The sequence below is a fragment of the Oryza sativa genome, chromosome 11, assembly GCF_034140825.1.
Source record: "Oryza sativa Japonica Group chromosome 11, ASM3414082v1".
Lineage (NCBI taxonomy): Eukaryota > Viridiplantae > Streptophyta > Magnoliopsida > Poales > Poaceae > Oryza > Oryza sativa.
Window position 1 is genome coordinate 30,891,349 of NC_089045.1, and position 15,638 is coordinate 30,906,986.

The window sequence follows — 15,638 nt, forward strand, 5'->3', positions numbered from 1 at the left end:
TTCATGTGCACAACAATCCCAATGCTCATGCCTAGAATAATTTGGGCCGAAGGAAAAAAATTCAAGTGTTTTTTTTTCAAATAGGTTAATACACATTAATTTTCTCCGAAGGCTATAACTCATGGAATCCATTAATAGGCTGAAGGCAAAAATATATGAAACGTTTAGTCAAAAGATTAATACCCGCGAAGTTTATACACAATATATGATCCAAATGCTAATCCTCGTTAATTTTTTTTGGCGAGAGAAAAAATTTAAGCTCTTCTTCCAAATGTTAATCCTCTTAAGCTTTCGGCAAAGGGTATAGGGTTTAGGGCGAAGAAGAGAAATAATGAATTTTTTTCCCTAAAGTTAATACTCACGAATTTTGTGCACAACGATTGAAATGCTACTACTCGTAAAGTTGTGTGCTAGAGAAAAATTCATGTGTTTTTTTTTCTAAAATTTAACACACTCATCAACTTTCGCCCTGAGGGTATAACTCAGGGAATTGTAACTCAAAGGAAAAACAAATCATATTTGTTTCTCCTAAGGTTAATGGTGTGCACAACAATCCTAACGCTCAAACTTGTGAAATTATAGCCGGAGAAAAATCATGCGTCACTGCCGAAAGCTTTTTTGAGAATACGTCGGTCCGTTTTACGTATAGTTCAACTAGGGAAGAGCACGGATCAATTGGAACTTTTGAAACTTTCTGAAACTAGGGAAGAGCTAATGCACAGCTACTTCTCTCCTTCATAGGGCCCGGCATTGTTTCTTGCATCGCCAGGCATTCTAGTCGATCGGCATCAAGTTATCCCAAGACGGCCCAAAGCTCGATTCTTTGGTTAATACAAAATATCTAAAGCAAGAAGCTTGCAATGATAACCTTAAAAGAAAAAGGGAGAAACCTATGCTTTCCTTAAGTCGATACTAGTTGTTTTCTTGTCCATGATGCGTGCTCTTATTTTGCAAATCCGCCATGGTAGGCTTGGTTCCGTGTATTCGATCCTACGTATCCTTGCTATAACCCTGAACAATTTGACTGTCTCATGTCTGTTTAGTTTGCAGCTATCAGTTTCAGTGTTGATTTTGTACCGGCACGGCGGTACATCCCAAGTTCTAGTATTTCTGAACCTGTAGATCGATGCTAGCTATACAGTGAAAGAAGAGCTTGAGCTGTAGAGTAAACGCTGAGATGAAAACATAACAAGGCTTCGGTTCAGTTCGGGAGAAGTTTTGACTGCCACAGATGTAAAAATAAAAATAACAGAAATGAACAAATGCAAAAGACTAGCAAACCTCCTACCCTGTACGACCCCTTTCATTCAAACATGGAAACAAAAGGACAGCAAAACTGGGAGGCTCTAATTCTTTTGTTGTTTCATTTTATATTTCTACATAGAATAGAAGAATGGAATGATAAGTTAAGCACAAATGATTTCACTACACAATGAGAAAACTGCGGTATAGCCAAACATGAGCAAGAATTGACTGATAACGGATACACAATTTTAATAGGTTCATTCCCCGGTGCTACGAGAGTAATGAATAGTATAGCTCTTCTAAGAAAGAAGCATGGCTGCTGTCAGACAAGAGCAGAGAAAAATTAGGCGCAAGCCAGGCAGTATTAGCAACCCTCCAGCGCTTCCGTGACTTAAGCCTGGAGGTAGACTCGAGGTTGGTGCCGCTGCACCTGCACTGCCATGGCTTGCTGCGTCCCGTCAGGAGACGTATTTGCAGCTCCCGTAGCCTGCCGAACAAGCATGTATCGGTTTCAGTTCAAATGATCAACTACTACCATGTTCAAAAACATAGCAGGTCTTTCTTTCTGAATAAGTGTATTTGACAGTCTAGTAATGTGTAATGCTGCTAGGTGCAGAACATGAACGAGAAACAGTTGTTTCAACTTACTAGGGTCATTGGAGGTGACCGCGCCGGTGCCCTTGAAGTCGCAATCGTAGTCGTGCCGCCCGTTGGCCTGGTAGAAGGCATTCATCACAAATGCAGCATGGGACTGCACGTTGTTCGGATCAAAGCATGCGCCACCACTTTGTATCGGCTTACAGTCCACATAGCCACAGGCATAGTTAATGTTGTTCTGCAAGTCAGTATCACTCGCACCAGCCTTAGGGACACACCACTTCCCTCCACCAGAAGGAGCGGGTTTCGGACTAGGGTTAGGTGATGGATTCGGCGAAGGGTTTGGAGCTCCAGACTGCAACGTAGGAAAGCATTGGTTTCATCAAATAAGTAAGGTGATAAAGGAAAAGAATTCAAGCACCACAGTGCCTAAACAGGAAAACAGTAACTCCACAAAACTGCGGACTAGGGTAAACAGCATTGTAAATCCAGTTTAGAACATACTCTTCAACAAAATTAGTTTGCCTGCAATAGACTGAGACTAAATTGTTGTGTGTACATGTTAGTATGCTACTGATACACTTGACAGCAAATACATGTTTTCTGCATTCTGCATTGGCACCATCCAAGACAGGGTTTGTTTCCTCGTCCAAATCGATGATTGTTTGCCTAAGATTCTTGGCTCGCTAAATTGATCCAGTTAGATAGCCCCCATATTCTCCATAGTCCACTACTTTCACTAAGCATCACCAAAGGCTAACTAGCATTATTGGCTGCATCAAACTTCGGTCAGCGAAGCTGATCCATACGGACACACAGTATAGCTCAAGTAGAACAGAGAAATAGCAAGGCTCAAATGATCAAAAATAACAAACACATGGACACGTGGATATCATGGGATGGATAGATAGAGGTGACACCAGATGAAGCAAAGTTGGAAACGACACTGGCACACTGCTCCAACCAGCAAGCTCCATGTGCAATGGCACCTTATATGTTGCCAGTGTGGACTGACTGTCCTACCTTTTGAGTTTGTTTTTAATTGAGCATGAAACGAAAGGCAGAGGGCATGTTAATTCCCTTTTTGCTTCAAGGTAGCTTCGTAGAAGCACCAGACCACATTAGTTTCTTAAAATCCAGCAAACTACAAAGAAGGGATACCAAACAGTCTGTATTCAGCAATAGAAGGCAGAAGCTAAGCTACACAGCCCACAGAACAAGACTTGATGCTTTCAGCAAAAGCTGATGCAGTACTATGCACTAGGTTGTCCTATGTATCTCAAAAGCACTAGTATCTCTATGTGGATAGTAAATTAGTGTAAGTCATCATATTTACTATATTGTACTCCTACCATTCTCTTGGTTATTTGGTCCATCACAAAATCCTAAAAGAAAAATGTACTAACTAAACCCATAAGTCAGTGTAGCATTCAGAAAGAACAGAGCACAATTGAACCTGTTAGTTTACTGAACAGAAGTTGTAATTATTCGATGACATGGTAGGTGAGTAGTGAATAGTACTATGTAAAAGTTGAGAAATGCCCAGCCATCGATAGAAGCATGTGCATCTTAGATCTTAATCAGAGGCCTGCGGCTGTCCCAATAGCATGTATAAAAAATGCAGACGTGTCCAAGGCTTCACCACATGGGCGGGCTACCGCCCCTGGATTCATCGAGAAAAGCAGCCTGGGCAAACAGATCATCGATGCGATAAGGAGCAAAAGTTGAACCGGAAACAGGTCTTTCCAGAGAGGTCAGGTTGGGCCATAACCCCATGGCTACACCTTTGACAATGCGGTGTGAACAACCAAACTTAGCTAGTACCACCAATATCCGCATGGTCACGGTCGCACGGAAGCGAGGACCAGCTTAGATCAGCAAAGCGTGCGTGTACATATCGATTGCCCTATCAACGTCCTGACATGAGTTAAATACTAAAAATTGGTTTGCTACAGCTATGCGAATCTATCTGTTAGTACTAATTATTCTTTCATTTCTTTCTCCCCTGAAGAAGAAATGAATAATCCCCGGTGATTAAATAATGCAATCTTTGGCATAAGATGCAGGCTAATCAATCTCCCAATGACAGGCATATATGTACTGAAAATAAGTACCACCAATGTTTTTTTTTCTATTAATCTGCATCTATCTCAGGGTAATTAATTACACTAGCTAGCTAAAACCAACCAAATGAAAAGAAAAGAAATGAAGATGGGGAATGAAAAATTACTTACATCGGAGGATTGGCGGAGGAGGCCGAGGTCGTAGATGGGGGTGAAATCCGGGTTGAGGATGCCGAAGTGCTTCTCGGCGATGGGTCCGGGCTTCTGGTTCTCGTCGAAGAGGGAGAAGATGTAGGTCTCGAACTTGCGGTTGGGCATGAGCGGGGTGCCCTTGCCGCTGCTGACGACGCGGAGCATCCCCTCGTTGAAGTCCCTGGCCTCCTCCACGCCGACGCCCACCTGCCCTGGGTCCGCCTGCGTGGGCCACCCGGCCTCCCCGACGGCGATGTCGACGTCGCCGTAGCCGAGGCGCTTCATGGCGGTGTAGATGGCGTCCATCTGGGCGTCGAACATGGAGGTGTAGTTGAGCTTGGTGTTGGGGTCGTAAACGCCGCGGTTGGGGCGGAAGAGGGCGTAGTCCAGCGTCTGATTGTTGTAGCTGAAGTAGGGGTAGGGGTTGACCATGAAGGGGGAGCCCGTGTCGCGGTGGAACTGGAGCATGGGAGGGAAGAGCTTGGTGTCGTAGCCCGGGCGGAAGCGGGCGTTGGATGGGATGCCGTCGGAGGGGGCGAGGATGCCGAGGTAGTGCGGGGTGGTGACGCGGACTCCGGTGAGGCCCTCGAGGCGGAGGGCCTGGGCGAGGCGGCGCATGGCGGGGAGGAGGGAGAGGACGAGGTTGGGGTCAGGGGAGAGGAGGATCTCGTTGCCGGCGAGGAGGAGGGTGACGTTGGTGGCGGGGACGTAGGGGGAGAGGTTGGCGCGGACCCAGGCGCGGGCGGTGTCGAGGCCGGTCTGCTTGTCGGCGAGGGAAGGGAGGTCGGAGTTGGGGAGGGAGACGGCGAGGGAGATGGGTGTGTTGGCGAAGGCGGAGATGAAGGCCGGGTTGGCGTCGAACAGCTTCACGCGGTCGATGGTGGTGTGCGCGGCGAGGAAGGCCGCCACGTCCTTGGGCGGAGGGAGGTTGTCGGCGTTGGCGCCGTAGTTGACGCCCACCGCCATCGACGGGAGCGCCGCCTCGGCCGCCCTGAAGGAGGCGGCGGCGACGACGACGAGGGCGGCGAGGAGCATCTTCATCATTGGTGGGTGAAGGTTTCTCATCTCATCTCTCTCAGATTCTCTCGCCTAGGAGTAGCTTCACCTTGTGTTGTGTTGGGATATAATAGACGAAGAAAAAGTAGTGTGGGGGTTTGCGAGTTGAGATTTCAAACTCGACGACGCTCCTCTTCTCTCCTATTGACCTCCTGATAGAGAGTAGAGGAGTAGTAGGAGTGATTAGTGTAAATTAATGGCGGTTTGGTGAGATGCAGTCTCTGAGACAGGTGCTGAACGCACCGGGTTCCCAGCTAGCCGTTAGTCCGTTACTGATTGCTTGCTGTTACAGGTTGTATCTCTAGATTTCGTGTTAGTAAACCGGAATAAAATAATTTCACATTCAGATATATTTCTTTTCAACTTTTTTAGTTTCCTCGGAAAACCGAGTTGCTTTGTATTTTCAAGGCACAAGTTCAGCTTTCATTGGGATTGTCAACTCCAAAATGATTGAATCTCATTCCAGCCAAGTCCAAATGCACGTTTTGGTAGATTAGATGAGTACGCTATCCGTAAAAAAAACTCTAGATAAGAATGGAACATAACCTAACATACTTTGCATAGATTGACTTTTTTTTAGCACAATGAATACGTACAATAAGTTATACCTGTAAAATAAGTACAATGAACCAGCACCAACAGTTCAGGGCAACAACGACAAGCGACAGTACGGCCTCTACCCTCTCCTCGACAGCGCCTCAATCCAGACAGGTCATGGAGGCCACCACCGAGGTTACTAAGGGGTCGAGGAGGCCCCGTGGCTTGGAGCAGGTGATGACAACGAGCGGCGGCACAGCTCGGCGGCTTAAAGCGGGGGACGACAACAAGGCAGGCACCATATCCGCCGCGTCCTCTTACTTGAGGCCATGACCTCCACAACGCGATCGTGCCCCCCCCCCCAACACGTCGTTTGGCCTCAATGTATCAAAAGAATGTGTGCGCACTCTAGGCTCCGTAGACATCGTTTGGTCACACCCAACACCTAGCTGGCCACGACGTGTTGAGGATTGGCCGAACAGCATGTCAAAGCACTATGAACACCCTTACACAAGATAAAGAGGAAAAAGTCCTTCATTTTCCACTACGCGCGCTTTCCAAACTATTAAACGGTATTTTTTTCTTAAAAATATTATATAGAAAGTTGCTAAAATGCATATTAATCTATTTTTTAAGTTTAAAATAATTAATACTCAATCATATTCTAATGGTCTATCTCATTTTGCATGCCTCATGGGTCTTTTTCTTTTCTATCCTCTCAAAGTGAAGAAAGAGAGTGCAATTAATTAATGGCCGGAAAGATTAGTTCTTTGTAGAGCATTTTCTCAAGGAGAGGAACCAGCAGCCAAAGGTATGTTTGAGATGGCACATCTAAAAAAATAGAGGGTTTTCAACATAAAAGCTTAAAACCAAATGTTTGTCTTCCATGAAAACATAAGAAAGATTGGTTGAAAAATATCGTTTGCTGTAAAGGAATGGACATAATTTTGTTGCATGATTCAAATGGTCTGAAAATAATTTGAGAGGATCTGTAGTTGAAAAGGGGTGGTATTGTGTCGGGGGTGGGTGAGCGAGTGCGCATCTCGAGGAGGTTGCTTTGATGAAAAGAAAGGAAGAAGAAAAGGATGATTATTGGGTGGTGGAGGAAGGGACCGTTACAAGGCAGGGAAAGCTAGGGCGGAGAAACAGGAACCTGTGCCGTGCGTGCACTGCAGGGAGTATTACAGTACACGTATCTGTACTTTGATTAATACTCTACTAATTGCAATATTATAACGAGGAGAGTACGGTAGTAGAAGTACTACAAGTGGCTATCTAGGGGTTGTTTGGGATGTCTCTCACAAAAGTAAAAAAGCAAAAGTTCCTATGGGAGGGGCTAAATTTTTTTTAGATGGACTAAAACAAGTCACTCCCATCAAAACACCACCCTAGTGTTATACTCCCTCCATTCTAAATTGATCTACATATTTCATAGGTACACTAAAACCAATAAAAGCTAATAACTCTCTCATACTATATTTACTCTAGCAACAAACTCGATGCATGCACCACCTCCAATATTTCCTAGCCAATAGCAAATCAAAATATTGTATGCGGGTTATAAATACTTGTGTGCATGGATGCATGCATCAATATCCATTTACTCCAATGCACAAATAACGAATAGACTTAATAAATGAACACAAATATGTAGATCATTTAGGAATAGCTAAAAAAAAATATATGTAGATCAATTTGAAATGAAGGGAATACTAACTTTCACCTTTAAAAAATAAACCTAATACGAAATATGATTCTCATATAATACGGCGAAGCGACAATAGTTGTTCCAGTGTGTAATACTCCCTCTGTCTCAAATGTAGTTTTGTATTGGTCATATCTAACGTTTGATTATTCGTTAAATTTTTTATGATTAGTATTTTTTATTGTTATTAGATGATAAAACATGAATGTACTTTATGTGGGACTATTTTTTTTAAAAAATATATTTTTTTAAATAAGACGGATGATCAAATATTGGAGTCAGATATTCACGGATACGTTTATTTTGGAATGGAGGTAGTACTAAGTTATACTATCTAGTTACAATTACTCCCTCCGTCCCATAATATAAGGAATTTTGACTTTTTGCTTACACTGTTTGACCACTCATCTTATTCAAATTTTTTTTTGCAAATATAAAAAAGAAAAGTTGTGCTTAAAGTACTTTAGATAATAAAGTAAGTCACAAATAAAATAAATAATAATTTCAAACTTTTTTAATTAAATGAATGGTCAAACAGTATAGAAAAAAGTCAAAGTCTCTGTCGGAGGTAGTATATTAGAAGAGAGAAGGATTAACAAATTTATATTAGGAGGAACGGAGTACTAGCTTTTATCCAGAGTGATGAGAGCCGTGACCCGTGAGCATGAGGCGTGTTGACCCAGATGAATGAGTGAGTGACTGCTTTTTGACCGCCGACGTCGTCCGGTGCGTGCAGTGACGTTTCCCACGTCGCCATATCTCTCTCTCTTCACCGCGTCGCATTCGCGTACGCCTTCTCTGCTGCTGTGGTGCCAAGCAGCTGAACGAGTGATAGATATCCTCAAGCAAAGAAATCACCGCCTAGATTTGTCTGTGACCGTGACAGTCTCACACCCCTCCCAACCAACCACCCCATCCATTAAATTTAATCTTTTTGAGAAAATTTCACCAAACCATATTATTTTATTATTTATGTTTCACATTGAATCACTTGTTAATCAATAAAGATAAATTTACCCGATTCAAAGTAGTAATAAAATTTAATTTCTTAAAGAGGGATCCAAAACAAAACAACTAATTAAAAGTTACTCTTCTTACTAGTATTCACTCCACCTCACCTCTACAGTGTTAGTTTACTCCGGACAGATGGAGTCACCGTACACCCCACAACGACTATCCAAAGCCCATAGCACTCCACTTTCATGATTCTACACCATAATATCATACGGAGTACTATGAAACAAACAAGAAACGTTCATCGTCGACCATCCCTCATTTTGCTGCTATGTATACTCTATGTGTGAATAATCAATCCAAATGCACGCAACATGTACAAGAGATAAGACATAAATATTGAGCGCACCTTCAATCTAGTCTAGCTATAAACAGAAGAGTCTAGTTGCTGCTGGCGGCGGTGTTGGAGATAACCTGCACAGTGCCCAGTTTACTCCCCCATTCGGCTGACGGCGGTGTCCTGTCACCGTACCCAAACATGTTAATTTACCACGTACTCACATTGGTCCAAACCACACATTCCAAACATGACCACCTATCTCAACAACACCCTTACTATCCTCGCATCATTCATCATGCGAGGGATGTCCCCTCGTATACTTTTTCTTTCAAATTTAATGCAAATAGCCGTGAAAAATTCTTAAAATAATTGATAACGCATAGTGATATCTACCAGTCCACCGAAAATCAAGTTCAAATTCGACCTACACATTGAGAAAAAAAAAGACAAATTTAGATATGAACAGTACACTACTATTCATACGCTTAATTTATATTTTTTTTTATATATCTCAATGTGTGAGTTGAGTTTGGACTTAAGATTTGGTGGAGTTGTATAAATATGTTGTATGAGTGTTGTTAATTTTTTCCAGAATTTTTCATAACCATTTAGATGGTTTTTAAGCAAACGAGGGCATATCCCCTCGAGGAATCAAAATAATTTCCCATTTACCCATACAAACAAGACACCTTATGATATACTAGTATCACTCTCAGTACGTGACATGCATCCTATCACCAATCAAAAGGATTCTTTTATTCCCTGCATAATGCTTCAAAAAAACTGCATTAGCTTGATTCTTGATATGCTTGGTCCATTTTGACTGACACTACAATGGAGGGAGCCAAACGCCACACAAATAGGCTTCAAGTTATATAACCAAGCCACTCTGTTTGCCGGGGAAAATAATACTATGAAGTTTACGTATGCCCAAGATTCCATCACACTATCTACCATCAAATACAGCCTATGACTTACTGGCCAAACACAACTTATGCTCTACACATGGTATACATTAACTAAACATGGACGGGTTTGGAATCCAACAAATACAGCATTACTTCTCAAGTTATTATAACATGATTACACCAGATACATGTAGGAGCAGAACTTACTCATCATGACCGATGAAAGCATCACGGCGATCGCTATATTCAGGAGTGCAGGATCTTCGCTCCTCATCATGTTCTTTAGTCTGTCGTGATGATTTTGTTTGCTGCTCCTCCTTTCTCTGTGGGGAAGCATACTGGTCATCTCCTTGCCTTCCGGGGGCAGGAGAGCATGACCTACAGGGTGAATAAGATCATTAAGGAAAAATGTGCACTACGCAGCACATCATGAAGATCCACTGGCATACCGAGATCTAGCACGGCCACGGAGTTCAGGAGAGCGGGAACGCGAGTGTGAATGAAAATGAGACCGTCCTACAGGAAACATAGCAACTTGTCAATATTGAAAGATGAGGAAACCCATCCACAGGTCCTGACTGCGCACCTGGAGGGGATGGCTGGGGTGACCTGCCCAGTGCCCAGGATCGCTCACCATCAGGTGCCGGCGGCGTCCTGTCAACACAACATGCAATGTTACTATTACACATCAACAACAAACGGACATCTGAGACATGACCAGCATATCATTAATTCAAGAGCAATTCTACAGTACTTGAGGAGGTACCATGAGATACCAAAATTTTAGTGTAAATTTTGGTACCTCATGGTACCTCACAGTACCTAGGTACCATGAGGTATCAAATTTACAATAGAAAAAATGGTACTTCATGGTACCTCCTCAAGGACCGTAAAATCGCTCTTAATTCAAACACAGATGAATATGGCACCGTCTGTTACCAGTAACAACTAACAAGTTAATAACCAACCTCAAACAGAATATCATTTAGGCATACAAATGAGCAAGGACGCATCACATCATTCGGAAAATAAAAGGGACTCTATATGCAACATACTATGACTCAACTTCAAATTATATGTAACGATATTACACCAGACACATGTAGCAGTACAGGAACAGAACTTACTGATCATAACCATTGTCAGCATCCCGGCGATCATTATATTCAGGAGTATAGGATCTGCGCTTCTCATCATGTTCTTTAGCCTGTCCTGATGATTTTGTTTGGTGCTTCTCCCTTCTCTGTGGGGAAGTAGACTGGTTATCTTGCCTTCCTGTGGCAGGAGAGCATGACCTACAATGTGAATAAGATTGTTAAGGAAAAATGTTCATTCTGCAGCACATCATGAAGATCCACTAGTATACCGTGATCTAGCATGGCCACGGAGTTCAGGAGAGCGGGAACGTGAGTGTGAATGACAATGAGACCGTCCTGCAGGAAACATAGCAACTTATCAATATTCAAAGATAGGAAATCCGTTAGTCCTAACTGGTGACAGCTCACCTGGAGGGGATGGCCGGGGTGACCTGCCCAGCACAGAGGATCGCTCACCATCAGGTGCCGGAGGTGTCCTGTCAACACACAATGTGAAATGTTACTATTAGTCTATTACACACGTACAACAAACTGACATCGGACTCATGACCAGCATATCAATAATTCTATACTAAATATGCATGCATGATACCAATCTGTAACCAGTAACAAGCTTACCAACCTCAAACATAATATCATTTAGGCATACAAACGAGCAAGAACTTATCACATTGTTCAAAAAAGGAAAAGGAATTCTATATATACAACATATTACGACTTAACTCTAGGGAGATCAAAAATTCAAGAAACTAAAATAGATGAGGCCAACACCAGACATCAAGGATAGAATAAGATAGAAAAGAAACTCTAACCAAACTATGAACTGGACCACATAAATACAGTTTTGACCAGGGAAATATTGAGTTTGCAGATGCCCACGCCCCAGGGTTCCATCACAAACTATCTGCCATAATGTACAGGCTATCAGTTATTGCACACACAAAACTTATGATGTGCCCAGTAACCACATGGTATACACCAACTAAGATGGAGTAAGAATCCTCGACGTATCGTTATTTTGAGCTGTGGGTAGTTAACATGAAAAAGAAGGGCCTAAAAAGATAAATCGGTGTGGGATCCAAATACAACAGTACTTAAGTTATATAACAAGATTACACCAGACAAACGTAGAAGCAGTGAAGGAGAAGAACTTACTCATCAAAACCATTGTCAGCATCCTGGCATTCATTATATTCAGGAGTATAGGATCTGCGCATATCATCATGTCCTTTTGTCTGTCCTGATGATTTTGTTTGGTGCTCCTTCCTCTGCGGGGAAGCATACTGGTCATCTTGCCTTCCTGGGGCAGGAGAGCATGACCTACAGTGTGAATAAGATCGTTAAGGACAAAGGTACTGCACGGAATATCATGAAGATACACTGGCATACCGTGTTCTAGCATGGTCATGGAGATGAAGAGAATGGGAACGTGAGTATGAGCGAGAATGAGATTGCCCTGAAGGAAACATAGCAACTTGTCAATATTCAAAGATGAGGAAACCCATACACTGGATTAGTGGCCGCTCACCTGGAGGGGATGGCCTGGGTGACCTGCACAGAGCCCAGGGTCGCTCACTATCAGGTGCAGGCGGCGTCCTGTCAGCACAATATACAATGTTATAATCACGGATTGTATTCATGAAATGTTGTTGTTATTATTTACGCACGTACAACAAGTGAACATTCGAAACGTGACCAGCATGCCAGTAGTTCTAAACTAAACACGCGCACATGCTACCATCTGTTACAAGTAACAAGTCAACAACCAGCATGCACGCAGCACACTATTTCAAGAAAAAAAAGGAATCATATGCAACTACTTACCTCAACTCTGGGGAGATCAACAATTGAAGACATTTTTTTCTCACCAAAAAAAAAGAATATACTAACACCAGTGATTTTTACACTGGTCCAAGAGATAATAAACTGTACAAAAGGCTACAGTATTGATATATCACTGACAGTATAGTACATTCTCGCTTGGAATGAGCCTGCACCTAATATGACATGTAGTCCTATCGGCAGTGAAGGAATTATTTATGTACAAACCATGTTGATATATTTTGACAGATGATAAAATGGGCTACTGCAATAGAACAGGGCTAAATTTAGGTTGCATGAATGCACAGACAGTTTAAGATAGGGTCCTGGAATTCATAAGTACACCATTGGTTAAAAATATATTAAGTTCGCATATGTCCTGGATTTCCATCTGAAACAATCTGCCATTGTGTGTGAGGAATCAGCTACTGTGCACACAAGACTTATGTTATAGACATGTTATATAGTACTCCCTCTGTCCCAAAATATAGAACTACCTTTGGACTTTTTTTGGAGGGACTAAGGTTGCGGTAAAATTTAAATAAAGGATGGTTGTGATTGTTTGAGATGAGGAAGTAGGTGGAGAAAATAAATGAAGATTGTTGTGATTGGTTGGGATGAGGAAGTAGGTGGAGAAATTAAATGAGAGATGGCTGTGATTGGTTGAGATGAGAGAATAGGTCGAGAGGTAGCTATATTTTGGGACAAAATTGAATGCTAAAGGTAGCTATATTTTGGAACGGAAGGAGTAACTAAGATGTACAAACTCTCGATGTCTTGTGATTTTGAGCTGTGACTGAGTGACTGACTGGTGGACTGGTGAATAGGATTTGTGACTTATGGAGTGATGAATAAGTATTTAACCCAAACAAAACAATATATATAAAAATATTGCATGTGACGTGTAGCAGGCAGCGCACAAGCAGAACTTACTCATCACGACCAATGTCAGCATACTGCCGATCCTTATATTTGGGAGTATAGGATCTGCGCTTCCGCTTCTCATCATGTCCTTTAGGCTGTCCTGGAGAGTTTGTTCGGCACTCTTCCTTTCTCTGTGGGGAATTATGCCTGTAGAGCAGCCACGAGGGTCATCTCAAATGAAAGGATTTTCAAAACCTTTGGGGGTGTGGTGTTCTGTTGTACCCTTGGAGGGCAGGTGTCGGAGTCTTCCTCTAATACCGTACACCTTTTCTTCTCTATCTTAATGAAATGATACGCAGATCTCCTGCGTGTTCTAAAAAAAACAGTACTGGGTACAGTATACCTGGCTCCAATTATTCTTCGCATTTCCTCGGGCCTTTTCCGTGTCTGCACAGCAAAAGCAACACTGATCTCACGTCCAGAAAGCATCTTACGGTTCATGTGATATCGCGCTTTAGAAGCATCAGAAGAGTGAGCAAACTCCACAAATGCAAATCCTCTTGGCTCCCTACATATATGGTGTTATAAAATGTTGGATAAGTAATACTATATATATTTACGTTCAACAGAGAAGAGGGTGCATATTCATGGTATGTGCTCAACTAGTTACCACCAAAGTTCCATGATTCAGTGAACGTTCCATGATTCCTCATGAAGCATAGCCAATAACTAACATTTTCATCAAAACATGTAGCATGCTTCAAAAAAAAGCAGCTAGGAGACCAAGTTCTTCTAGTAGCATCTTCATAAAATGGTCACTTGAAATTCCTCAAATGTTTCAGAAAATCATGAAAGTACTTGAAATCAACTTCTCTTCAATAAATCTTCTCATGGAAGACACCAGTAAAATCCAATCCTCTTCGGGAAATAAATTTGTGAACAAACCAAACCTCCTCTCCAAAGAACAACTTTATTTGCACAATACTCTACCTCACCAAGACACCAAACAAGTGAACAGTTAGGACTGTGAAAGAGATCTTCAACAAGTCTAGTGCTTGTAGTTACTTCAACACAACACAACCCGGGTAATCATGCCAGAACAATAATTTTGCCAGAAGAAGCCACATAACTAGTACGTACAATATTAACACCAATGTATGCTGTACAGAGTACAGTAGTACAGACTACAGGGTGCTATATTTTTTACAAAAAAAGTAGAGTGAAAGGAAAGTGGGGTCTTTGTGGGGGTTTGTCCAGACATGACAGAAGTTAGACATCTCAAAAGAAGATTACAGTTGTAGATTCTTCGCTATTAAAGGCACACCAGCGAGAGAAGATTTAAAGCTTCTCAGAGTCTTTGAGCCGTGGCTGGCTCAACATGTGTTAACATCTAACCATATACTCCATAGTATCAAATGAGAAGGATAAACCAATTTCTTACCCAGTGTTGTAGTCTTTTGGCAGATAAACATCCCGAACAGGACCAAACTTTTGAAATGGAACTTGGACATCCTCAGGTCTGGAAGAGAACCCAAGTGAACAACCAGGAGCAAGTGAAATGATGCAGAAATTGGTATTGTATTGTATTGTATACCTGCAGCTTCGCGGAAGGTTGCTGACGAAGAGGCTTACAGCAGCACCTTCCTTATCCTTGGCACAGCCATGTCGTGAGCTTGGAGGGCTTCTTCCCCTGCTGCCATGCCTTCTCCTCTTGCTGGGGCTGCGGCTCCTCATCGCTCTTCTGTGCCTGCACAATACAGTACATAGCCACTGACCACGATTATCATTTATCAAAGGCACAGATGGCGAAATCTTTCGTCCAGATTGAGATTGTGAGATACGCAGATGAATCAGCGCAAGATTTCTTTACTGAAAACTGAAAAGGGATTGGCGGCGCTGGGCAATGAGAAATTAGGGCTCGGAGTTTAGGGGAAACACGAACCGTATCTTGGTATTCTACTTGCTAGGCAGCGCCGCCGCCGCCGCCGCCGCCGGCGGTGCCGGAGGAGGAGCGGAGACAGGTAGGGCAGGCGAGACACGCGACGTGGGAAGAGGAGGAGACGACAGATGGTGGCCTGCCTGTTATGGGCCTTATCAATCGAGGCCCACCAAGCCTACTTGAAACAAATGGACTTTGCTTCACAAACTAGCAAATTATTAAAGCTACTTCATCTATCCCAAATTATAAGGCATATATTTTTTTACACGCCCTTAATAGCATGCTTTGATCAGTATTTTATTATATTCAATGATCCTAAC

General features: G+C 42.6%; 2 protein-coding genes across 4 annotated transcripts; both read right to left on the minus strand.

The window, feature by feature from the left end:
* Positions 1 to 1,449: 1,449 nt before the first annotated feature.
* On the minus strand, positions 1,450 to 5,194 carry LOC4351214 (glucan endo-1,3-beta-glucosidase). The gene is made up of 3 exons (XM_015762081.3): positions 4,077 to 5,194; positions 1,894 to 2,197; positions 1,450 to 1,732 (listed from the first exon to the last, which is right to left on the minus strand). Exons 1-3 carry the CDS (start codon positions 5,160 to 5,162, stop codon positions 1,704 to 1,706), a joined length of 1,419 nt encoding a protein of 472 aa, XP_015617567.1. The 5' UTR covers positions 5,163 to 5,194; the 3' UTR covers positions 1,450 to 1,703.
* A 3,229-nt stretch (positions 5,195 to 8,423) lies between these two features.
* On the minus strand, positions 8,424 to 15,420 carry LOC4351215 (serine/arginine-rich SC35-like splicing factor SCL30A). Of its 3 annotated transcripts, XM_066305664.1 has the most exons (16): positions 15,322 to 15,420; positions 14,974 to 15,126; positions 14,821 to 14,898; positions 14,050 to 14,365; positions 13,783 to 13,947; positions 13,449 to 13,586; positions 12,223 to 12,290; positions 12,084 to 12,150; positions 11,850 to 12,014; positions 11,103 to 11,170; positions 10,964 to 11,030; positions 10,725 to 10,892; positions 10,184 to 10,251; positions 10,047 to 10,113; positions 9,805 to 9,975; positions 8,424 to 8,869 (listed from the first exon to the last, which is right to left on the minus strand). In XM_066305664.1, exons 4-16 carry the CDS (start codon positions 14,061 to 14,063, stop codon positions 8,791 to 8,793), a joined length of 1,305 nt encoding a protein of 434 aa, XP_066161761.1. In that variant the 5' UTR covers positions 14,064 to 14,365; positions 14,821 to 14,898; positions 14,974 to 15,126; positions 15,322 to 15,420; the 3' UTR covers positions 8,424 to 8,790. The 3 variants fall into 3 exon arrangements, with proteins under 3 accessions (XP_066161761.1, XP_015615165.1, XP_015615166.1); XM_015759679.3 differs by lacking the exon at positions 14,050 to 14,365; XM_015759680.3 differs by lacking the exons at positions 8,424 to 8,869; positions 14,050 to 14,365 and having other exon boundaries at positions 9,801 to 9,975.
* Between the last annotated feature and the right edge of the window lie 218 nt (positions 15,421 to 15,638).

Bases quoted from the DNA above. Each gene is read 5' to 3' on its own strand.
- LOC4351214 (XM_015762081.3), bottom strand. From the start codon at position 5,162: ATGAGAAACCTTCACCCACCAATGATGAAGATGCTCCTCGCCGCCCTC. The intron at 2,198-4,076 runs GTAAGTAATTTT...CCTACGTTGCAG, and splicing joins TCCTCCGCCAATCCTCCGAT to TCTGGAGCTCCAAACCCTTC. The intron at 1,733-1,893 runs GTAAGTTGAAAC...CTTGTTCGGCAG, and splicing joins GGTCACCTCCAATGACCCTA to GCTACGGGAGCTGCAAATAC.
- LOC4351215 (XM_015759679.3), bottom strand. From the start codon at position 15,113: ATGAGGAGCCGCAGCCCCAGCAAGAGGAGAAGGCATGGCAGCAGGGGA. The intron at 13,587-13,782 runs GTATACTGTACC...GCTGCTCTACAG, and splicing joins CGAAGAATAATTGGAGCCAG to GCATAATTCCCCACAGAGAA. The intron at 10,893-10,963 runs GTATACTAGTGG...TTCACATTGTAG, and splicing joins CGTGGCCATGCTAGATCACG to GTCATGCTCTCCTGCCACAG.